The sequence below is a fragment of the Scylla paramamosain genome, chromosome 24 (assembly GCF_035594125.1).
Source record: "Scylla paramamosain isolate STU-SP2022 chromosome 24, ASM3559412v1, whole genome shotgun sequence".
NCBI classification, from domain to species: Eukaryota; Metazoa; Arthropoda; class Malacostraca; order Decapoda; family Portunidae; genus Scylla; species Scylla paramamosain.
The window spans coordinates 14195325-14218327 of NC_087174.1; the positions used below are offsets into that span (position 1 = coordinate 14195325).

At 50.3% G+C, this 23003-nt stretch overlaps 1 protein-coding gene across 2 annotated transcripts in view; it reads left to right on the top strand.

The window, feature by feature from the left end:
* The window catches only part of LOC135112792 (protein jagged-2-like), a 96119-nt gene that overhangs the window by 59756 nt on the left and 13360 nt on the right, over positions 1 to 23003 (top strand). For both annotated transcript variants that reach the window (XM_064027607.1, XM_064027608.1), the window contains exons 5-7: positions 12961 to 13094; positions 20411 to 20523; positions 20737 to 20854. In XM_064027607.1, the coding sequence (XP_063883677.1) occupies positions 12961 to 13094; positions 20411 to 20523; positions 20737 to 20854 (365 nt within the window). The remainder of the gene's footprint in view (positions 1 to 12960; positions 13095 to 20410; positions 20524 to 20736; positions 20855 to 23003) is intronic.

Genomic DNA, 23003 nt, shown 5'->3' on the forward strand with positions numbered 1-23003 from the left:
AACGGAGAGGTGAAGTAGAAGGGAGTGGAAGGTTGAATGGCTGAAGGAGAAGGAGAAGAAGGAGGAGGAGAGTCTTGGAGGGTGAGTAAGTGGAGAGAAGGAGGGGAAGGAGGTGGGAGGCGGGCGAGTTGTGGTAAATAAACAGGATTTGTTTGGCTGTAATTGCTGCATGAGTGGAAGTAATGGAGGGTGACCCGTGAACCCCTCCTCCTTCTCCTCCTCCTCCTCCTCCTCCTCCTCCTCCTCCTCCTCCTCCTCCTCCTCCTCTTCCTTCTTTTCTCCGCTTGCATCTTGAGTCGAGACATTGTGCTCTTCGTCTCTGCTCTATTGTTTCGCTATAACCATTCCTCATTATACGTATAACACGCCTTAAAGTTAATGTTCCTTTAGTGTTGTGTTAAAGGGACGCAGGTTTGTGGTCTGGGAGGGCGTGGGTGGCCGCGTGGAGTGACGGTAAGGGGGAGGGGTGGAGGAAGGCAGAGAGCAGTGTTGGTGGTGAACGGGGGGGGGAGGAAGGCAGGAGGAAGAGGAGCAGGGGAAGCATGAGGAGGAGGAGCAGAGAATCGAATAGAGGGGAGACAGGAAGGAGGGATGGGAATGGGAGGGAGAAAGAGAAGGAGAGGAAGGAGGAGGAGGAGGAGGAAGAGGAGGAGGAGGAGGAGGAGGAGGAGGAGGAGGAGGAGGAGGTTAAGAGGATATGTTGAAGTTGTCACGAGATAATGGTGAGAGAGAGACAGAAAAAGAAAAACACTTATGATGGCGCATGTTCATAGTACACACACACACACACACACACACACACACACACACACACACACACACACACACACACACACACACACACACACACACACACACACACACACACACACACACACACACACACACACACACACACACACACACACACACACACACACACCAATCACCATCCGTACATAAGTGAACTCTTCCTGAGAATTATCACCTTCCAAGATTGTAAAAATATTAGAAGTGGCACAAAAAAGGCCATAAAGAATTAGTGGAGCCGCGGAGTACACAGGCTCTCCCAGGACCTTCTGACGGAGGGGGACCCGGGGACAGCATGAACAAGAGGAGGAAGAGGCGGAGGAGTTGAGCGCGCGTGACGTTCCCTTCAAGCGCCATTTTTCCGTCAGAGAGAAAAAGCGAGAGGGGGAGAGAGGGAGAGAGAGAGAGAGCAAAAAAGTTCAATCCCACATACATCGTTTAAAAGCAGGAGTTCATGGAGGTGGAGGTGAAGGTGGTGGTTCCTCGGCCGCCCTCCGCCACCTTGTCCGAGTGGTGTAGATAATTCAGACGCAGGAGACGTGTTTGTGTCCGCCGCTCCACTGCGATAATTTACGACGATCCAGCGGGCAGTTGAGCACGACCCGCCTCCGCCGCTGCCCCAGAGCCCCGCACACCATGCCCCTCACACGCTGATCACCTGCCGCGCCACCGCCTTCCTATCACTTGCTCTTTTCTTCCTTTCTTCCTGTTACTTCGTCTTCCTTTTTCTCTCTATGTTATCTTTCAGTCGGCGTCCGCTGCATCAGTCATCACAACCTGCTTCTTCTTCCATTGCTCTCTTCTTCATTTCTTCTTTTGTTGTCATCTTCCTCTTCTCTCTTTCCTCCAGTCCTTGTCTGTAATTGTTCACCACATCGAAGTCCTTCACAACCTGTTCCTTCCTCCTTTTCCACACCTCCATCCATTCTCCATCTCTCCCTCTCCCTCTCTAATCTTTACTTCCTTCCTTTCTTCTTCTCTTTCCACCTTCCCTCCTTTTCATGAGTTTCCATTTCGTCAGAATCCTTCACAACTTAGTACTTCTTCCAACTCCGCACCTCCCTCCATTCCCTTCCTTATCTCTCACTTCCTCGCCTCACTTCCTCTCCCTCCTTCGCCCCTCCGCCAGTCTCACCTCAGCTCCAGTCTTGGTGGCGACATGAGTGAGATTTAAAGATTCAGTTCGGGTGTGCAGCGTCGAGGCCTGACGTCACGCTCGCCAGGTTCCCACGGGTGCGAGGAAATGCCGAAGGAAGAGCTCAGCCACCGCCGCCATTCTCGCGCCCCGCTACCCGCCCCGCCCCTCCACCCCCACCCCCCGCCCCTCCACCCCCCGCCCCATCCCATCCAGCCCCGCCTCCTCTCCTCCCTCTCTATATAATGTTAGTGAGGAGCTTATAAGACGTGGAGAATAATTATTGGTCAAACTAATGGAAAAGGGAGTAGGATAGTAATTATACCCGATTCCTTGCCATTGATGAAGTCGAGGAAGGAGCCTCGTCCCTCCCCGCGCCGCCTCCCACCTCACGGGGCACGGCCGAGGCTCCCAGCGTGCCTAGATGTCATCCTTGCCTTCCTTATTTGCGTATCGAATTGAGGATATAAAAGAAAAAGATTCACAGTCATTAATTCTTGTATTGTTTTACCTTTTTAACTGTCTGTGTAAAGTACCACTCTGTGTTTTAATTAACGCTTAAAACTGAGCGGTTTTTTTGCATATATATCTTTACCAAAAAGTGTGGACTTTGTAATAAGGGTCTTTATACTTGCACGGCCTCACGAAGGAATAGATTTTTGCCACTTTGTATTTTTTTGGAACTCCCGAACGTTTCAGTAGGTTATCGTACCTCCGCCACGCCAACACGGCAACAGCAATCATGGCCGCCTTCAACATACATACATCCCGGCCAAGTTGACGTACACGGTGCATTAATTACCACCCTCATTAATTGAAAGACAGGGAGGTAGCAATTAGCGAGCAACTTATTGGGATTTCCTTAAGCTACGGCGAAGGATAAAAAGGATAGAAAAGGAAGATTATGTCCCGGGAATGCCCGCGCTGCCGAGAAACAATCAGGAGCTGTGGCTCAGCGGCGACACGGCGGCCAGTTGCTGGCAGGGTTGCAGGTGGTCTGGGAACGGCGGAGAGCAACGATAGTAGTAGTAGAAGTACTAGCACCAGCAGTATTATTATTATTATTATTAGTAGTAGTAGTAGTAGTAGTAGTATGATGGAGAGAGAGAGAGAGAGAGAGAGAGAGAGAGAGAGAGAGAGAGAGAGAGAGAGAGAGAGAGAGAGAGAGAGAGAGAGAGAGAGAGAGAGAGACTGACAGAATCTAGCATCCGTCGTGGAACAAAAAATCATTCAAGTCAAGCTTTCAGTTCCGCCTCATGACAAAACAACAACAACAAAGACACAATCGAAAATCAACACGAGGAGCACACAGCAGCAGCAGCAGCAGCAGCAGAGTGAAGCCGTACATACAATTAGCAGCACCACCAGCAATAGCAACAGAAGTCCAAGCAGGGTACAGCCGCAGGAAGAAAGAGCAGGGGCACTCACAGTTGCCTCGCTGCTGTCATTACCGCCAGGCCTTCAGGAGACACGGGCCTCGAGGGGGAACGGAGTAAAAAAGACAGTGAAATAAGGGAGAGACCTGAGAAGAGGAGAAACAAATTGATGTCTAAATAACTCAAATTACTGAGTTTTACGCCTCTTTCCGCTACCGCAGGGGGGAGGGGAGAGAGGGAGGGAGGGAAGGGAAAAGAGAGGTAAGGAAGGAGGGATTGAGGGGGAGAGGAATGCGGAGCCGTGGCTGATGTCCTGGAAGAGTGCTTCGGAGGAATCTATCTGTAGAGGAGGAGGAGGAGGAGGAGGAGGAAGAGGAAGAGGGCTTGGAGGTTACTAAGGACCGGACAAACCAGAACGAGGCAGAGCTGGATAAAAGGTGAATAGAAAGGCAGAAAGAAAGATAGTAATTAAAGAGAGGAAATACATCATGTAAAGAAAAGGGAAGCAGAGGCAGGCATGGCAGGGAGCAGGGCCAGGTCCAAGATGCCCCTGGCCAGGTGTCCATCCACACATAAACATGACCAGGTACTAGATAATAATAGGTGGTCAGTGCCCGCCCTCACCTGGCCTCACCTGAACGTGGGGTCTGATCTGCCTCCCTCCACCTCATCCCTTCTCTCCTCTGCCTCCGTGTGTTCCCAGCGCTCCCGTGCCTCGTGCTCCTATATGACGGTGTGGCTGGGGCTCCCTCGCCTCCACGCGCCAGAACAATGTGTGAAGAAGAGGGAGAGAGAGAGAGAGAGAGAGAGAGAGAGAGAGAGAGAGAGAGAGAGAGAGAGAGAGAGAGAGAGAGAGAGAGAGAGAGAGAGTAGAGCAGTGTAAGGAGGAGAAGAATGATCTCAGAAGATATAACTGAGAGGGATGAAAGGGTCGCTTTTGTTGATGATGATGGAGGTGCCTTCTTGGCTCATCTGCCCATTCCTGCCTCTGTCCCTTGCCTTATCCTCCTCTCAACTCACTCCCTAACTCCTGCAGTCCTCGCCTTCACGCCAAGCTTGACCCTCTGTACCCTGGAGCACTCAGGGGCGCCAGGGACCTTGATGACTGCGTACGGCGGGTACTGAAGAAGGGAGGTGTCCTGATTCCTTCCTCTTTCCGTCCCCTTCGGTGTCCCTCCCTCCCGGCTGTCCCCGTAGACAGGTAGGGCAGCGGGATGACAGTGTGAGGAGGCCGCCCGCACTCACCTGTAATCAGAGAACAATATGTGGTCCTTCCCCGCGCCCCGGCCACGCCCACCTCAGCGGCGGTGACGTGCGGGTGACGCAGCGTCCGGCCACCACCACGCCTGGGGGCACGCCTTCACGCCAGCACACAGGACGAGCTAGACATGCTGGCGTCTTCACTTATCACACGCGGTGCCTTAGCGTGCTGTGTCCTGCCTGTGTCACACCTGTTAATGAAAAAATAAATAAAATAAAATATGACGGTTCACACTCACCTTGTCTTCTGATCTGCCTTCATGACGTGTGTTTTGTTTCTCAAGTCTTTCTTTATTTTTATTTTTTTCTGTCTCTGTGTAGGGTATAGCTGGGATGTACGCTAGCAGAGGTGTGTGAGGTGGGGCGGGGCAAGGCAGGGCTAGATGGGTCTCTACCGGGCGGGGCATGGGAGGCGGTGGACTAATAACAGTAATACCGCAGCCTTGGTCACCGGTGGTCGTCCCCTGACATGATTCCCATCTATACTTCCCGTACTCGGTCACTCTCTTTTTTCTCCCTCCCCGCCCCTGCCCCGCCTCTCCCACCCTCCCCAGCCCATCGTTTCCTTTTCCGTTTCGCTCCGTCTTTCCCTTCCACTCCCCTTCCATTCACTGTCTCCTCTCTACCCATCCTGGCCCACCTTCGCCTTGGCACCCTTTACTCCACCCTGTCATCTGCCTTGTCCCACCTACCTCCGCCCATCCCTTCCCGTCCGTTTCCCTACTGTGTCCTCCCCTGCATGGTGTACCCTGCCCTACCACACACCTGTTCCCAAATCTCCACCTTTTAGTCCTCCACTCAGCGCTGTCCTTCCAGTCTCGTTTCGCTCCACCTTGACTTTCCCTCTCATTCCCATGCATTCTCCTCCCTCGCTCCCCTCTCCTTCCTTGTCCCTTTCAGGTGCTTTGTCCTCCTCCTCCTCCTCCTCCTCCTCCTCCTCCTCCTCAGTGTCGTGACGGTTCTCTGTATCCACGTCCGTCTTATCCTTTCTCTTCTCTCCTTTATTGACATTTCACTTATTATCAGGATCTCCTCCTCCTCCTCCTCCTCCTCCTCCTCCTCCTCCTCCTCCTCCTCCTCCTCCTCCTCCTCCGCTTCCGTCTCTGCCTCTGCCGTCGCTTCCTCCTCCTCCTCCTCTTGTCATAAACAGCTGCGCAGAACTTCTCATTTATACATGTTTGTATGTCTTCATCTGCTATTATATATATATATATATATATATATATATATATATATATATATATATATATATATATATATATATATATATATATATATATATATATATATATATATAGTGTGTGTGTGTGTGTGTGTGTGTAACAACCTGTTTTCACATTGTTTTTTTTTCCGGCATAACTCGGTGCATTCTCCCTTTTCTTGGCCGCTAATCCATCTTGAGTTCGGGGAGCGTGTGTGTCACGGTGTGCAGGCCCAGGTGCGTGCAGGTGACCCTTGTAACCAGTGGCGCAGAGGTTGAAGTAGCGTGTGGGTGCCGGGGTGCGCCTGTGTATTAGCTTATCAAGTGCTACACAGTGGGATCTAGTCGACAGCTGTTTTCTCATGGGAAAGGCGTGATCGTGGCCTCACTATCGCACTATCTGGCTCATGGCTCTTTCTCTTAATCTCCGTGTAAGTCTCCTGAGATTGCTGTTACGGTGGTTACCCTTACCTGCTGTGCTGTGCTGTGCTGTGTCTGTTCGTCACTCTGTTTCTTTAGTCCTGTCCAAGGCATATAATTCCCATTAAATTAAAAACGCACACAAGGAAGACAAACATTACCACGAGGCAAAGGCACACGAGTGGTAAAATGTAAAATAATAAAGTGAGAGAAAGGAGGAAAGAAAAGAGGAAGACTGGATAGGTGGGAAGATTGGAAAGGTGGGAAAAACGAATTGGAAGCGGAGTGAGTGGACGTAAAATGGTGATAGTTTCCCTTCCCACGCGCGTTGCGGCGATGCATGGTGTGTGTGGGCGAGATAAGGAAGCCTGCACGGGAAACTTTTAAAAGGAGTCGCCGCCTTGCTGACTCAACTGGCGTGAAACATTAGGCGCGCTGCAGGCACCCGACGGCTTGAGTACAGACCCCGAGAGCTTTATAAGTGAGGGAGATAAGTCGCATTTAAGTAGACATTGCCCACTTTAAAATGTACTTACTCCCAGTCAAAGCATGAGTTTCCCTGCGCTCTATCACAACTCCTTCACACACAGCCAACGACTTTAAGAGAACACTCAAAAAATATTATAAGTGAAACGTTTAAGTCGAAGTGATGAAGACATTGCTCACTTCAGAATGCAGTAACTCCCAGGCAGAGCTTCAGTTCCCTCACATGTTATCGCTCTGCGAATATTTTCTTCTCCTCCATCCTTTAATGCGAGTTCATATCGTAATCCTGGTGTGTGAGGTGACTGACGTGAGCTTACTGTGATGGATTCCCTGGATATTGGGGATTGGCAGAGATGTGTCAAGGTGATGGTGGTGATGGTGGTGATCTGTGACACCGAGAGAGAGAGAGAGAGAGAGAGAGAGAGAGAGAGAGAGAGAGAGAGAGAGAGAGAGAGAGAGAGAGAGAGAGAGAGAGAGTACTGCAAAACCCCAACCGAGTGACAAGGATAAGGAGGAAAGTGTGAAGAGATGAGATGGAGAGAAAGAGGAAGAGAAAAAGGAATATATATATTTTTTTTAGCCTCTTACCAACCAACATTGTTACGATGCCGTGGGAAAAAGAATCCATCACCTGACTCACTCCCCCATCACCTGACTCACTCCCCCATCACCTGACTCACTTCCCCATCACCTGACTCACTCCCCCATCACCTGACTCACTCACCCCATCACCTGACTCACTCATCCCATCACCTGACTCACTCCCCCATCACCTGACTCACTCCCCCATCACCTGACTCACTCCCCCATCACCTGACTCACTCATCCCATCACCTGACTCACTCCCCCATCACCTGACTCACTCACCCCATCACCTGACTCACTCATCCCATCACCTGACTCACTCCCCCATCACCTGACTCACTCCCCCATCACCTGACTCACTCCCCCATCACCTGACTCACTTCCCCATCACCTGACTCACTCACCCATCACCTGACTCATTCACCCATCACCTGACTCACTCCCCCATCACCTGACTCACTTCCCCATCACCTGACTCACTCATCCCATCACCTGACTCACTCCCCCCAACATCTGACTCACTCACCCCATTACCTGACTCACTCATTCCATCACCTAACTCACTCCTCCCAACACCTGACTCACTCACCCCATCACCTGACTGACTCCCCCCATCACCTGACTCACTCCATTATCTAGTTACCTAATTCACACCTTCCCTCACCCTTCCTATCATCTTCCTTCCCAGAGAGAGAGAGAGAGAGAGAGAGAGAGAGAGAGAGAGAGAGATCGTTCACGGTACCCAGGTGGCGCGGCAAGCACAGTCTAGTCTCATAACATGCAAATTACATGCTGGATTATGCTGCATTAATTCACTATGATCTGTTCTTGTGGGGCGTCTGGTTAATTCCTCCTCCTCCTCCTCCTCCTCCTCCTCCTCCTCCTCCTCCTCCTCCTCCTCCTCCTCCTCCTCCTCCTCCTCCTACTCCTCCTCCTCCTTATCCTTGTTTTCCCTCGCGTCTCATTCATTCTTTTATCACACCTCTCTCTCTCTCTCTCTCTCTCTCTCTCTCTCTCTCTCTCTCTCTCTCTCTCTCTCTCTCTCTCTCTCTCTCTCTCTCTCTCTCTCTCATAATGTAATCTACTCCTTACATCTTTCCTCCGCCTCACTTTCCTCCTCTTTTGCACGCCTGTATAAGTTAGTCATATCCCTCCCTCCCTCCCTCTCTCCCTTCTCCTCCATCTCTTTTAAGTGACTCCTTTATCATTTTTTTTTGTCCCGTGGTGAGCTGAGTCAAGGCGGCGGTGTGTGTCCTCGGTGAGTAAAGGGGGAGGGGGTGGGGGGTGCGGGTGAGGGAGTGCCGGGGACTTAGCGTGCTGTGGTGTGATGTGATGTGACTATAGAAGGTGGTGATGTTATGTGGTGACGCTGCAGGGGATTGGAATGTTGTGGGGTATAGTAGTGTGGTGTATGGGGCTTGAGACTGGTGGTGGTGGTGGTGGTGGTGTGGTGTGTGGGGCTGGAGGAGGTGGTGGAGTGTGGTGTGACTGACGGTGGTGTGGTGGTGGTGTAGTGTGTAGGGTGGAGGAGGCGGTGTAGTGTGGTGTGGCTGACGGTGGTATGGTGGTGATGTGTGGGGTGGAGGAGGTGGTGGAGTGTGGTGTGGTTGACAGTGATGTGGTGGTGGTGTGGTGTGTGGGGCTGGAGGAGGCGGTGGAGTGTGGTGTGACTGACGGTGGTGTGGTGGTGGTGTAGTGTGTAGGGTGGAGGAGGCGGTGTAGTGTGGTGTGGCTGACGGTGGTATGGTGGTGATGTGTGGGGTGGAGGAGGCGGTGTAGTGTAGTGTGGTTGACAGTGATGTGGTGGTGGTGTGGTGTGTGGGGTGGAGGAGGCGGTGGAGTGTGGTGTGGTGTGTGGGGTGGAGGAGGTGGTGGAGTGTGGTGTGGCTGACGGTGGTGTGGTGTGTGGGGTGGAGGAGGCGGTGGAGTGTGGTGTGGCTGACGGTGGTGTGGTGTGGTGTGTGGGGTGGAGGAGGCGGTGGAGTGTGGTGTGGCTGACGGTGGTGTGGTGTGGTCAGAGAAGAAGGCAGCGTTGTGTGGCGTTGTACTAGTGTCTTTCGAGGGCCACGTCATGCACCGGTCGGACACTGTTTACCCCTGGCATTCGTGTGAGACTGTTATGAAGTCACCGCACACTCGCAAGTCGCCGTTTACCTTACTGTCGCACGCTGCCCCCAACAGATGCAACACCGTAACACTGAGCCATAGGTGTGAACTTCCTGTACTTATAGACTATACTTAAGTGTATGGAGGGACCTTACATCAACATTTCAAAGTGTATGGAGACAAGGACATCGGGGAAGCAGGATATGGCAGCCTATGGAGAGGAAAGGTGATGTGTCATAGTGAGCGTGCATGACACATCCGCCTGATAGTGACATCCGCCAGCGTGAAAAAAGTTGCACCGACATTGAGTCCCGGAAAGTGGCCGGATACAAGCTGAGAGTCTGACCTTAACGCTACTTGTCCTGTCACTGAGAGCGGCTGGTGATAGATAGATAGATACCTGCCATAGTGTTACCTGTAAAGGCACCATGTTCTCTGTGCGTGATGTGACATACGTGGTGTTTAAAATATTGCATTCATCCACAGCAAATAGCCTGACGATACACAAAACTGGATGTTGGTGGAATTGGTGGTGTGGCGTGGCTGGTGCAGGAGAGGTGGTGCGGCGTGGCGGGATGTGGTAGGAGGAGCTCGTGGGGCTAAGGTATGCTGGGAGGCGAGGGGAGGCGGTAATCATGCGGCCAAACATTTGTCTTGCTCATATGATCGAAAGTCAATATTACGAGAATGAACACACGGGAATCACTGGTTTTGGCTGATTCTCCCCAAGTCTCTCTCTCTCTCTCTCTCTCTCTCTCTCTCTCTCTCTCTCTCTCTCTCTCTCTCTCTCTCTCTCTCTCTCTCTCTCTCTCTCTCTCTCTCTCTCCACTCACCCCGGGCGATGGTTTGGTGTAACTGTTCATGCTAGTATCTTTATCACTACAATTTACTGTTGATCTCGTCGTTCTTGCCTGAGGGAGACGCATCAGCAGCAGCAGCAGCAGCAGCAGCAGCGATTTCCAAGTCAGTGAATGGAGATAGGCATCGGAGGGGCGAGTGGCGAGCGAGGGCCGCGGGAGGCCATTTTGCACGCTGACGATAAAAGCCGTAAAAGAGAGACTGGTGGACTGGACTGTGATAGCAGCAATAGGCCGCCCCTGATACCTCCGCCAGACCGCTATAAAGATTCAGACACCTTCACAACGACGCGTGCGCCCCCTGCCGTGCCGCGCCGCCTCCTGCCGTACTTGCCCGAGCATTCTGGCCCCGCGGTACAGCCAGCACTCCCTACCCAGTGCTGTGTGAGGGTGCGGCGCTGCTATGGTGAGAGGCCTGGTCGAGATGGACACGGTAGGACGGGACGCAACAGGCTGAGAAGAGTAAGTAGGGCGGTAGAGCAGAGGTGGTGGTGTATCAGACAGATCATCGTCCGCCTCGGCCAGAGTGAGATTTGTATTTAGGTTTGAGCGAGGCGGCCCAGCAGGAGGCGTGCGGGGCCCGTCCACCGGGGCACTTCCCGGCTTATCACTCCGTCCACCTGCGTGTTACTGAGGCCGAGGTCTATATTACAGCCCAGACGACTACCGGACTCCAGGTGTTTTGTGAAGATTACAACATTTTTCGCGGCAGCAGGTGAGGGTGATGGCACCCCGCTTTCCTCCATCGCCTCTCTGCCTCCACCTTGTCTGGGCGTGGTGGCGGGTGAGTTAGGATGGGAGGAGCAAGGATGTCAAGCCAGCTCATTTTAGGACAATTTTGATACCAGTTTGTATTGTGATGAAGTGCAGCGGCGAAGGCTGGGGAGGCGGAACAGCGACGCGTCTGGCAGCATGTCAGCAGCCTGGCTGGTGGCAGGGTCACCTGGGAAGGGGGAGAAAGGCCGTGCCCCATCCGGCTCAGCCCCTCAATAGGCGCAGAGCCATTCACGGGTCAGCAGGTGACAACATGGTCCCCTGCCTCGCGCCCCTTCTGGTCCTCCCCGTGCATCCGGCCGACTTAGCCTGCCGCCCACCGGCTTAGCCCCTGCCAGTTTGGAAGAAACCGCCAGACTGGAAGCCTTGGGACGCGGAAATTAAAGTGCGAGGCCACCGCCATCCACCTGTCCCGGCGACCCTGAGCACCTGGCAGGCGGCGGGCAGGTGAGTTGGGAACACCTCCATCTGACCTGAGGCTGAACCCTGTGGCGGACTGGCCTGTGTGAGGCTCAGGCAGGGCGACTCACTGTGTGTGTGTGTGTGTGTGTGTGTGTGTGTGTGTGTGTGTGTGTGTGTGTGTGTGTGTTTATCCTCTTATTTTGAATAACGAAAGGCACACACACACACACACACACACACACACACACACACACACACACACACACAGGAAAGTATACATCCTCGCACCATCACCGCAGGCTTCTACTTAGCAGTGGAGGGGCGGGGGAGAGAGGACATCACTACAACCTGCCTCCTCCCCAGCACTCCAGCACCCTCCCATCAGAGTGCCGGGGGTTCAAAGGAGGGAGGAGGGGAGAAAGACCCCCCCCTGGATGAAATTTTTTCCAGACAAAACTTTGGAGAGAGGCGTGCGGGGGTCCGTCAGCGTCCTGGACCCCCCACACGCGGCCTTCAAGTGGCGTCCTTCATCACGCTCGTCCATTGAGGGAGTCCAGTGGGGCATCACAAGCCATTTGCAGCCACCCGAGGCCATTTGCTCGGCCATCCACTCCAGACACCCAGGCCAGCCCTCCCCACCCTGCCACCCTCTCCACCCGCTTGCTCTCCCGCCGCCGCACATTAAAATCACATAATTCTCCGTTTCTATCGCGGCGTGCTTGCGTCTTCTCTTTTTATGGTACTTTGTTGAGGAGAATTATGAGCGCCTGTGATGCGGGGAGCGCGGCGTGGGTTCCCGGCCGCCGCCTCTCTGCCTGAGGGCCGCGCCTTGCAGATTGATACACGACGTCGACGTGATACAGAGAAACAAGGAAGATAATCCTGTTTCCTTGTGTAACAGGGAAGGGAGGGAGAGAGAAAGGGAAGATCAGAGATATGCAGACCTATAAAAAGAAGGTCCTAATTTGATCTAAGTCCATGTGAGGCGATGAAACAAGACGAGATGCGTGTCTTGCTGTGTAGTCCTGTGTTGTGGGCGGCGAAGGAAGGAGGAAAGGGATAAAAGGAGAGGAAGGGAGGGCGGGAGGGAGGAAGGGAACGAGTGGATTGAGATGTTGTGGTGGACGGAAAAACGACTGACACACGAGAAGTTGTAAAGAAAATGTAAAATAAGACGAGGTGAATGTGAGTGTTGTTTTCATATCTATATTTTTTCCTCGTTCGCCTGCATATTTTGTTGGCGTCTGGTTTCAGATCATATTTCTGTTCTTCGTGTTTTTGACGAGGTGATAAATCCTCGTGTGTTTTACTTTGATCTGTCCCGCTACACATTCTTGGCGACCCTTGAACTTTTTGTTGGTTTTGTATTGATTTCTTGTAAAATGTGATGTTCCCGACTTTATTTTGTCACATCCAAGTATACTTTTTTTTTTCTCATATATCTCTACGTTTTACTACTTCTGCCCTCTCTTTCTTTTCAAAACTCAACTTACGTCTTCAGTGTCACTTCGCCTTTCTCCCCACACCCTCATGCAGGCCAATAACATCCCTTTGTCCCTTCTTTTTCAGGTGTCGGATGGGCTGGACTGGGGATCTGTGTGACCAGTGCCGCCCCTACCCCGGCTGTAAACACGGCTACTGCGATGGCCAGCCCTGGACGTGCGTGTGTCACCTCAACTGGGGCGGCATCCTTTGTGACCAAGGTAAGAATGCACGGCGGCTAGTAGTAGTAGTAGTAGGATACGCGGGATGTGTCGTAGGATATAGGATGTTGCGTCAGTGATGTGTGGTGTGTGTGTGTGTCTAGAGGGATTAGGTTTGTAGTGATTTGTGAGGTCTTTGTGTGTGTGTGTGTGTGTGTGTGTGTGTGGTTGGGATTGTATAGGGCTGAACTACCGAATTATAAATGTAGGATGGAAGTGAAGCGTTGTATGGGCACATGGAGGGCGTGGAATAGCATTGTCAGACTTGTTTGGGTCGAGTGGGCTGCAGTGGACTGGCGGTGGGCTAGGAGGCGTGTGGGCTGGGGTGATGGTGGGCTTAGACGCGTGTATTGTGTGTGTGTGTGTGTGTGTGTGTGTGTGTGTGTGTGTGTGTGTGTGTGTGTGTGTGTGGTTGGGATTGTATAGGGCTGAACTACCGAATTATAAATGTAGGATGGAAGTGAAGCGTTGTATGGGCACATGGAGGGCGTGGAATAGCATTGTCAGACTTGTTTGGGTCGAGTGGGCTGCAGTGGACTGGCGGTGGGCTGGGAGGCGTGTGGGCTGGGGTGATGGTGGGCTTAGACGCGTGTGGACCTCCCGCCACCACCACCACCCCCACAGTGCTCGCGTCTCCATTGTGCCGTGATGAAGACCTACGCGTCGGGCCTTATCGGCGGCGAATGTGCGGGGGTCGAGAGGCGGAACCCGACAACCTTTCCTTTCATTTCACCCTTACAGCGGTGTCGCCTAAGGGAGGTTCGGAGTCTTCTCCTCGCGCTCACGTCCTCTCTTCTGGACCATTTGAGGCAGACGGGGCTCGTGCATGTCAGCGGCGAGGTGTCGTACCGTCTGATTTGAGGCGATATTGTATTAGCGTGATAGATACGACTCACTGCTGATGCTGAGGACGCCGCCGCCCAGACCTCGTAGTGACAGTCGAGGCCCTTCATGCCATGCGCGGGATGAGTGATGGTGGTGTGTGTGTGTGTGTGTGTGTGTGTGTGTGTGTGTGTGTGTGTGTGTGTGTGTGTGTGTGTGTGTGTGTTGGCTCGCCTCACACCCCGTTTCCCCGCCGCCGCCGCCGCCTCCCCTCGTCTCAACACGGTACTGTTCCCATGTTTACCTGAAGCGGAGAGAAGTGGAATAATGGCGCCCCTCGAGCCTGGGACGGTGAAAAGTTACGCTTACTTCATGCCACCCTCGTGTGACTCCCTCCTCAAACTGCCTTTTATATCGCCTTCTTTCTGTTACACACCCTCGTCGACCTTCCGCCCGCCGGTATTTTCTTTAATAAGACTCGAGAGAAATATCATCAGCGCGATATTTGAGGAACGTGAGGAAAAAGATGGATATTTATAGAGTAGTGTGTAGCCACCTGTCTGCCCCTCCCGCCTCTCTCTCCCCTCCTCCTCCTCTTTGCCTCTCTTCTTCCCCATCCCTCCAACAACCACTCTTCCCCTCCTCTGCCGTGGGTCATATTTTTCCTGACTCCACCTCTGCTTCCCCTCTCCCTCCCTTCCCCTGCCAGACTCACCAAACCTCTTATTCAACTTCTCCGCCCCCCCTCCACTTCCGTCCGCATTCTTATCATATCTTTCTGTTTTCCTTTCTTCACTTTTATTCTCTACGTCTTCCTTGTTCCTTCCATACGCCGCCTCTCTTTCTTGCCTTGCCACACCTGCACACTCCACCTTAGATTTTCTTCACTATATGCGTCTCTTTTGTCTTAATGTCTACTTTTTGTTTCATTCATCCACTCCACCTTATTTTTTCCCTTTTTCTTTCCCCTCCAGTCTTCCTTACATCATGAAAAGTTAGATATTGTGGGAAACAAATACAACGAAAGTAGGACGCGTTTATCTCTAATGTGCAATGTGAACACACAATACCTTCCCTGAAAAAAGAGCAACATACGTAATTGCAGTCACAGTTGTCGCCTAGTTTCTCTTTTTAAGAATGAGGAAATAAAGAGGAAACAGACCTCGCCCTATATTCTTTTCTTGCCCCTCTCACTCCCCTCCTCCCCTCCTCCCTGCTTCTGTCCGCCCCGCGCCCTCCTTAACACCTGTTTTGTCGAGGGGAAGGGGAGACTCAGCCCCCTGGGAGGTGACAGCAGGCTCGCCGTCCCCTCCTCCCCCATTCTTGCCACTAAATATGAATTATATTAACGCGTTGTCCCCCGCCACCCCTCTGTGGTCATGTTGTTGTTGTTGTTGTTGTTATTGCTGCTGTTGCTGCTGCTGCTGCCGCTGTTGTTACTAGCACGGCTGCTGTTCTCTCTTGTCATCAGTCATATTGCTGTTGCTGTTGTTTTGCATCCGTGGAGCCCTTCCCCCCAGCCCCACCAAGTGCCGCGACTCTAGAGATGCTCACCAATGTTCTACTCTGCCAGGGCAGGAAGCACCGCTTCTCATAAGTTTACTTGCCTGTCATGCTCGGCCGCTGCCTCAGACAAGGTCGCTCGCCACACGACGCCTCCCACACAGCACAGCATCCTCCCGCACCCTCCCGCACTCCTCCTCCCCGTCAGCACACTTGTACTCTCCGGCAGCTTCCCACGTGACGGCAGACTCACCTTCGCCATAACGTTCACACCACCAGCTCCCACAATGCCGCCTCCATGATTTGCACCATTTCCCATGCACTCATTACCCCCTCCCCCGTCAACTCCCCGTGTGTACATTAACTCCTGACATTCTCACCAGTTCCCAAGAATGGCTTCCTGTCTCCTCCGCGGCTCCTCTGCAGTCTGTAATTATTGTACTGTTGCTCATTACTCTTATGAGACACTTTTTTTCCAATTAACATGATCGCTGTTTTGTTAATGATGGTGATTTGGCTGTGATCAGCAAATGCCTTCGCTATCAGTGTTGTTATTGCCGTCATTTATTTCTAATCAGTGTCTCTTTCCTTGTTATTCACTTCCTTAATCTTATGCGGGATAATTCATAATGGCTTCAGTTTCTTTTTTTATTTTTTTTTACTTACTTCGTTCATTGACTTACTAAATACACTTAACTATTACTTAACACTTAAGTAATAGTTAGCTTCGAGACACACACACACACACACACACACACACACACACACACACACACACACACACACACACACACACACACAGAGAGAGAGAGAGAGAGAGAGAGGAGAGAGAGAGAGAGAGAGAGGGAGAGAGAGAGAGAGAGAGAGAGAGAGAGAGAGAGAGAGAGAGAGAGAGAGAGAGAACTGGAATATATAATACGGATATGTTCTCATACTTGAGTGTAAGAAAAAAATAATCATATTATCTCTTGATTGTGTAACTCGATTTCATATACCAAGAGAGAGAGAGAGAGAGAGAGAGAGAGAGAGAGAGAGAGAGAGAGAGAGAGAGAGAGAGAGAGAGAGAGAGAGAGAGAGAGAGAGAGAGAGGAGTTACGTCTTTCTTGCCCTAAGTCACCTCTCACATAACAGGACAAGTGAATTATTCCAAGTTAAAGGGTTAGCCTCCCTCCCTCACCCTTCCCTCCCTTCCCTCTCTTCCCTCCGCCCCTCTCTTCCTTTACGGCCACCTCTTCATTACCTCCAGCTCCTCTCTTTCCTCCATCTCGGCCCCTCCATCGCAGCACCTGTTCTTCCTCCATATTCGAGAGGGAAGGGACGGATGGAGGGAAAGGGAGAGAGGGAGGAAGGAACATGTGCCCTAGAGACCCAGTAACGTCATCTCCCTACTGTGTCAAGAGCCTCTCCCTCCCTCCCTCTCTCCCTCCCTTTCTCTCTCTCTTTCCCTCTTGTTTCCTTCCTTAAATCCCTTATCCTCTTCCTTTTTCTCTTCCTTCTTTCCTTCCACTTCCTCCGTCTCTTGGAAACTCTTCTCTCTCTTTCCTCTAGTTTTCTTTTTGTCTTTGCTTAAGATTCTTCGTTTTCATTCTTCTCAATTCTCTCTCACTCCTTGGACGTTTCCACAGCTGCTCCCTTGTTATATTACTTCCTTCCTTCAACAAATCAAAGAAAATACTCTTACTACTCATATTCCACTTTCTTTCCTCCCTTCCTTCCTTGCTCCAACACTCAAAGAAAAATACTCCCCCTTCTCCTCCTCCTCCTCTTTCTCTTTCTTTTTCTTCATTCTGTTCCTTCGTTCCTTGCTTCCTTCATTTCTTTCTTCCTTCTTTCTTACTTCAACAACTCAAAAATACTACCCCTATTCCTCCTCCTCTTTTTCTTTCTTCCTCTTCATTATGTTCCTTTCTTTCTTACTTCCTTCCTTCCTTCCTTCCTTCCTTCCTTCCTTCCTTCCTTCCTTCCTTCCTTCCTTCCTTCCTTCCTTCCTTCCTTCCGTATTTCTTTATTGCCTTCCTTTGCTTCCTTCATTCCTCCTTCCCTCTCACTCCCCTCCTCCTCCTCCTCCTCCTCCTCATCCCCCCCCTCCCATTCCCTCCAACCCCCATCGATGACCTTAATTAATGGGATTATTTTAAAGAGGCCACCCCGCAGCGCCTTCCTTCTGCATATGGCGACCAATTTCAGCCTCCCCCCCTCACCCAACTCACCCCGCGCCCATATCCCTCCCGAGGACTCCCTTACGACCGTTTGTCATTGAAGGATTCTTTGATGTGGGATTTGGGTTTGTCGAAGAGAGATTACTGCCAGCTGAGGACTCCCGCGACTGTTTGATGGGGGAGGAGGAGGAGGAGGAGGAGGAGGGAAGGGTATAGAGAGGCTGTGAAATCAATATAACTTACTAATCGAGTTTTAATACAGTTGAAAAGAAGGCCTAGATTACTCTCTCTCTCTCTCTCTCTCTCTCTCTCTCTCTCTCTCTCTCTCTCTCTCTCTCTCTCTCTCTCTCTCTCTCTCTCTCTCTCAATTCACTTAGGGCACTCAGTACAACACACACAAGGAAGGATGGGAGGCAACTAACACTTAAGAGAAATGGACTCAATGTTTTGATTTCCATATCATTAGGGACTCGAGGAAGGGGAGGAAAAGGAGGAAAGGTAAAGGTAATGAAGGAAATAACCGCTCCTCCTCCTCCTCCTCCTCCTCCTCCGATACTCGTCCTGATAGGTGCTTTTGGTTTTCGTGCGGAGAGAAAATAATTTATTGGTGGGAAAAAAAGGGAAGATAAGAAATTAAAAGATAATTAAGAAAGAAAATTGGTTTATTTTTCGATGCTAAGTTACCAAATTGGTGTGATTGGCCCAGGTAAAGGAAGCAAAGAACAAAGAAGAGGAGTGGGGGACAGTGAAGGAAAGTTTCTGATGAGGAAATAGAAAGAAGAAAAGTGAAAAGATATTCTCAGGTGGAAGACAATAAACATAAGGAGTAAACAAAACGTTAAAGAAAAAAAAAAAGAAAACGTGGCAAGAAGTGAAGTAAAGGTACAAATAAAGTAAAGGAAGATACAAAGGAAACATCAAGTGAAAATATTCTTATGAGGCGTGAAAAGAGGGAAAGGAAGGATGGCTAGTGAAGGAGGATGAGGAAGAAAAGGGAACTGAATAAAGGTCCTTAGATGGGAAGAGAAGGAAGAGAAAGGGAATAAAGGAAGAGGAGGAGGACAAGAAGTCATGAGAGCACGAAAGGAAAGGGAGGATGAGGAAGAAAAGGAAATGAAATAAAGACTCTTAAGGCGAGATAAAAAGAAGAAAAAGGAGTAGATGAAGATGAGCGGAGGAAAGGAAAGGGAGGAAGAGCACAATGGAATAAGGAATAGGAAGAGAGGGATAAGGAATGGAATATAGGTCCTTAGGTGGGAAGAGAAGGAAAAAAAAAAAAAAGAAATGATGTAGGAGGAGGAGAAGGTAAAGATCAACGGAAAGGAAAGGGAGGAAGAGTACAAAGGAATAAGGAATAGGAAGTGAGGGATAAGGAACGCCTGGAAAGGGAGGAGGCAGGGCAGAGGCAGCGGCCAGAGGTCACCCTGGGGCCGCGGCTCCTGACTGCTACTCCTCCAGAAAACTAACTCATGAAATTCAAATTAATCGCTTCTGCAGATAACGCCAATAATCGTATCGGCGGCAAACTTTGTGTTGGGGAGCGTAATGAAATGATTTACACCGAGGGGAGAGAGAGAGGGAGAGGGAGGGACGGAGGAAATATGGAGGAGTGTGAGGGGACGCGACACAATAGAAAGGAAGGGAGGACATGATGGCAGGCGAGTGAAAGAATGGAGGGAAGCAGTGGGAGGGAGGGAGGGAAGGAGGGAGGCAGGGAAGGGAGGTATTGCAAAAACTGGAGCAGCGAGGATAATGGGATAAGGAGAGAGAGAGAGAGAGAGAGAGAGAGAGAGAGAGAGAGAGAGAGAGAGAGAGAGAGAGAGAGAGAGATTTTTTTCATCATTAACCTTTATAGATAGCTGTACAAATTGGTGTAGTTGTGATGACACGCTGCTGCTGTTATTTCTTACAGTATCGTCTATTGATTACATCTTACATACGTGTTCATTAATATTTTTATCTGCCTCTTTAATGTATAATACTTTAACATATAATTTCTTTTCATATTTGACATTTATCCTCAATCTTATATGTAACCTCTAATAATACCTTTGCCACAGTTTCTACTTTTTCATTAACTTCATTTAATTTCATTTCATTCATTTTCAGTCACTATTGATCCTTTCATCTGGTCGCTAATAATCCTACTCCTTTATGTCACGGTTTTCACATTTTTTTTTTTCCCCATTCCTGCCCTCACCTGTTATTTTCCCTGCCTCCCCCAACACCGAGCCACTCTCCTCAGCTCGCCTCAACATTTCAGCGCCTCCTCTCTGGCTTCCTTCACCTCGATTACTTCCGCTACTTTACAGGCACACCTCACGTCTCTTGTCCATTTTCGATTCCTACTTCCTTCTTGTTTTTCACACAGTGTCTGACTTTCCCAGCACGTTTCAAGATCTTTTAGATGGTTTCTTTCTATTTTCCTTATCTCTCCTTTCACCTCCGTCTCTCTTAAATCTTCATAATACATCATTGCCTCTTGCTTTGTCTTTTCCTTTTCATCTCTTTTTTCTTTCCTTTGTTTGACCAGCGCTTCCCAAGTCCCCTAAAATTATCATAACGTTTCATAGGATTTAAGTTTCCCTAAAGTTAACACCCACCCTTCTCCTAGCACCCTGTTTCTTTAATGTCTCTCCTCTTCCTGTCTCCCTGCAATATCCCTCCTATCACCTTATTTTCCTACTCGTAATACCCACTGACTCACATTTACTTTTCTTACTCCATTCATCTCCTCAACTTCGGTCACTCCTCTCGTCATGCCTTAAGTCCCCTAACATCCCCGACACTCGCCATCGTCCCAGCTAATGCCCGCCACTTGTCGCCCTCCAGACCTCAACTACTGCGGCCGCTATCCCTGTGTGAACGGCGGCACCTGCGAGAACACGGCCCCTGACGAGTATTTGTGCACCTGTCCTGAGGGCTTTTCCGGGGAGAACTGCGAGGTGAGAGAGAGAGAGAGAGAGAGAGAGAGAGAGAGAGAGAGAGAGAGAGAGAGAGAGAGAGAGAGAGAGAGAGAGAGAGAGAGAGAGAGAGAGAGAGATTATACAGAAGATGTTATGAAAATATTGACTCATTCTAATTCTTTGTTTTTCCCTCCCTCTTCCCCGTCCGTGCCCTGCCTTGACCTGCCGTGCTGTACCCTGTCGGCTGGCTAGGTGGTGGAGGACCCCTGCGCTCCGGGGCCCTGCCAGAATGGGGGAACCTGCAGGGAGGTGAACGGCGGCTTCCAATGTACCTGTGCCGCGGGCTGGTCTGGCGAGACGTGTGGCGAGGGTGAGTGTGTGACCAGTAGTGGTAGTGGTAGTAGTAGTAGTGGTAGTGGTAGTGGTAGTGGTGGTGGTGGTAGTCGTAGTAGTAGTAGTAGGAATGTTCGTGATGGTGATAATGATTTTATAGGGTGAAAGGAGAAGTGTGAGGAGAAAGTATAAAAGGAAATGGAGGTGAAGAAAGAGGAAGAGGAAGATTAGGAGCAGGAGGAGGAGGAAGGAGGAACCAGACAGGAATACAAGTAAAAGCTTATACGTATGTACATATGTATGAAACAGAATCATAAAATATTGAAGATAACGACATGAATGGTTAATGACAGCACAGAGTAGCGAGAAAGGTATTTGCGATAATGCAGCACGCACACACACACACACACACACACACACACACACACACACACACACACACACACACATTTAATTCACTCTAGATAACCCTTCCCCCTTTAATCACCTTTCTGCTTCGCCTGTTTACCTACTCGATAGTCATCTGTTAAGTGTGAAGCGGGGAGAGAGAGAGAGAGAGAGAGAGAGAGAGAGAGAGAGAGGGCGGTAAGTGAGGTGAGAGGAGATTGTATCAAGACCGCAAGTTGGAGTGTGAGGCGTGAGGTGGAGGAAATGGCGGTGGAGGGAGATAGAGACGAGAGTGGATGCTTTAGAAGGGTGGTGGAGGCTGGAGGGGAGTGAATCCATGATGGTGGTGGAGCAGGTGGAGCGTCAGGGTTTGCAGTGGCTGTTAAATGATGTCAAGATGTAAGTTGTCATGGAGGTGGCGGAATAAGTGTAGAGGCAGCAGCACCCATTGAGTCTGAGGTGCTACTGGGCGCGAGTGTCTGGTGGATCTTTACCATTTGAAACAAGGAGGGAGGCGGTGATGGTTATGTAGAGGTGACGAGTGAGAGGAAGTGGCAGGAATGTGTGGCTCAATACGACATACAGGGGCAAGGTGAGAGGCGTGGCTTTAACTGCCAAAGCAAGGCGAAGAGTAAAGACTTCTAGGTAGAGACAAGGTCATCTGATAGAGTGCTCGCCTGTCTACCAGTGAGTGGACGATTGATATAAGGGGACTAACCCACGCACACACATATTTACACGACACAACAAACACGTGTACAAATGTCCTTATATGCCATTTATATGTATCGACCTTCACTGTAGCGTCCATCACGTGCAGCGGAGAGGCGTTCCACTCACCGCATCCATTCCTGCTGTGTCCACACGTTGGTTGGCAGAGCCTAGCACAAAAGTCACCCAGCCATTCTCCGTCACGCAACCTTATATGCTGACCTGGCGTCTCGTCTCTCTTTCTCTCATTAACCTGTGCACGTAGCTGTTCTATTTATCAGTTCTTCCTACCTGTCTGTCCACGAAGGCAACTTTCTCGTGGCGGCGGAGTGCACGAAACAGGGCAAAAAGTGCGTGATGAGCGGGAAGAGTCGGGGCGGCGAGGGTCGCGGCACAAGGCTAGGCTGTGTGGCGGGGCGCGGGGCGTGACACCTGACTCACGCCGGGGACAGGTCACCCCTCCACCAGCCCTGCGCCTCCGCCCCGCAGCGTTAGGACGAGATCAAGATAAGAAGAGAGAGAGAGAGAGAGAGAGAGAGAGAGAGAGAGAGAGAGAGAGAGAGAGAGAGAGAGAGAGAGAGAGACTTTTATTATTATTATTATGATAATGAGCTGCTACCTAATGGAAATGTACTCAAGAATAAGATTGTCATGATAGTCTGACAGCCATGAATGTTGCAAGCTCTTATGATGTTACGATGGTAATAATAATAATAATAATAATAATAATGATAATAATAATAATAATAATAATAATAATAATAATAATAATAAAGAGAGAGACATAGGCTTAAATTTAACTAGAGGAATTTACATTTTCTCTTGTCATGTTGTTGTTATGGTGGTGGTGGTGGTGGTGGTGGTGGTGGTGGTGGTGGTGGCAGCTGAGGGCGTCCCCGCCAGTAATCTCAAGGACACAACAAGCACGATGCTCTCCCTTCTTAACGCTTCTACTGACCCTTCCTCCTTCTCCTTCCCCTGTTGCTTCTTGTTTTCTTCTTCTTCTTCTTCTTCTTCTTCTTATTATTATTATTATTATTATTATTATTATTATTATTATTATTATTACTACTTCTCTTCCTCCTCCT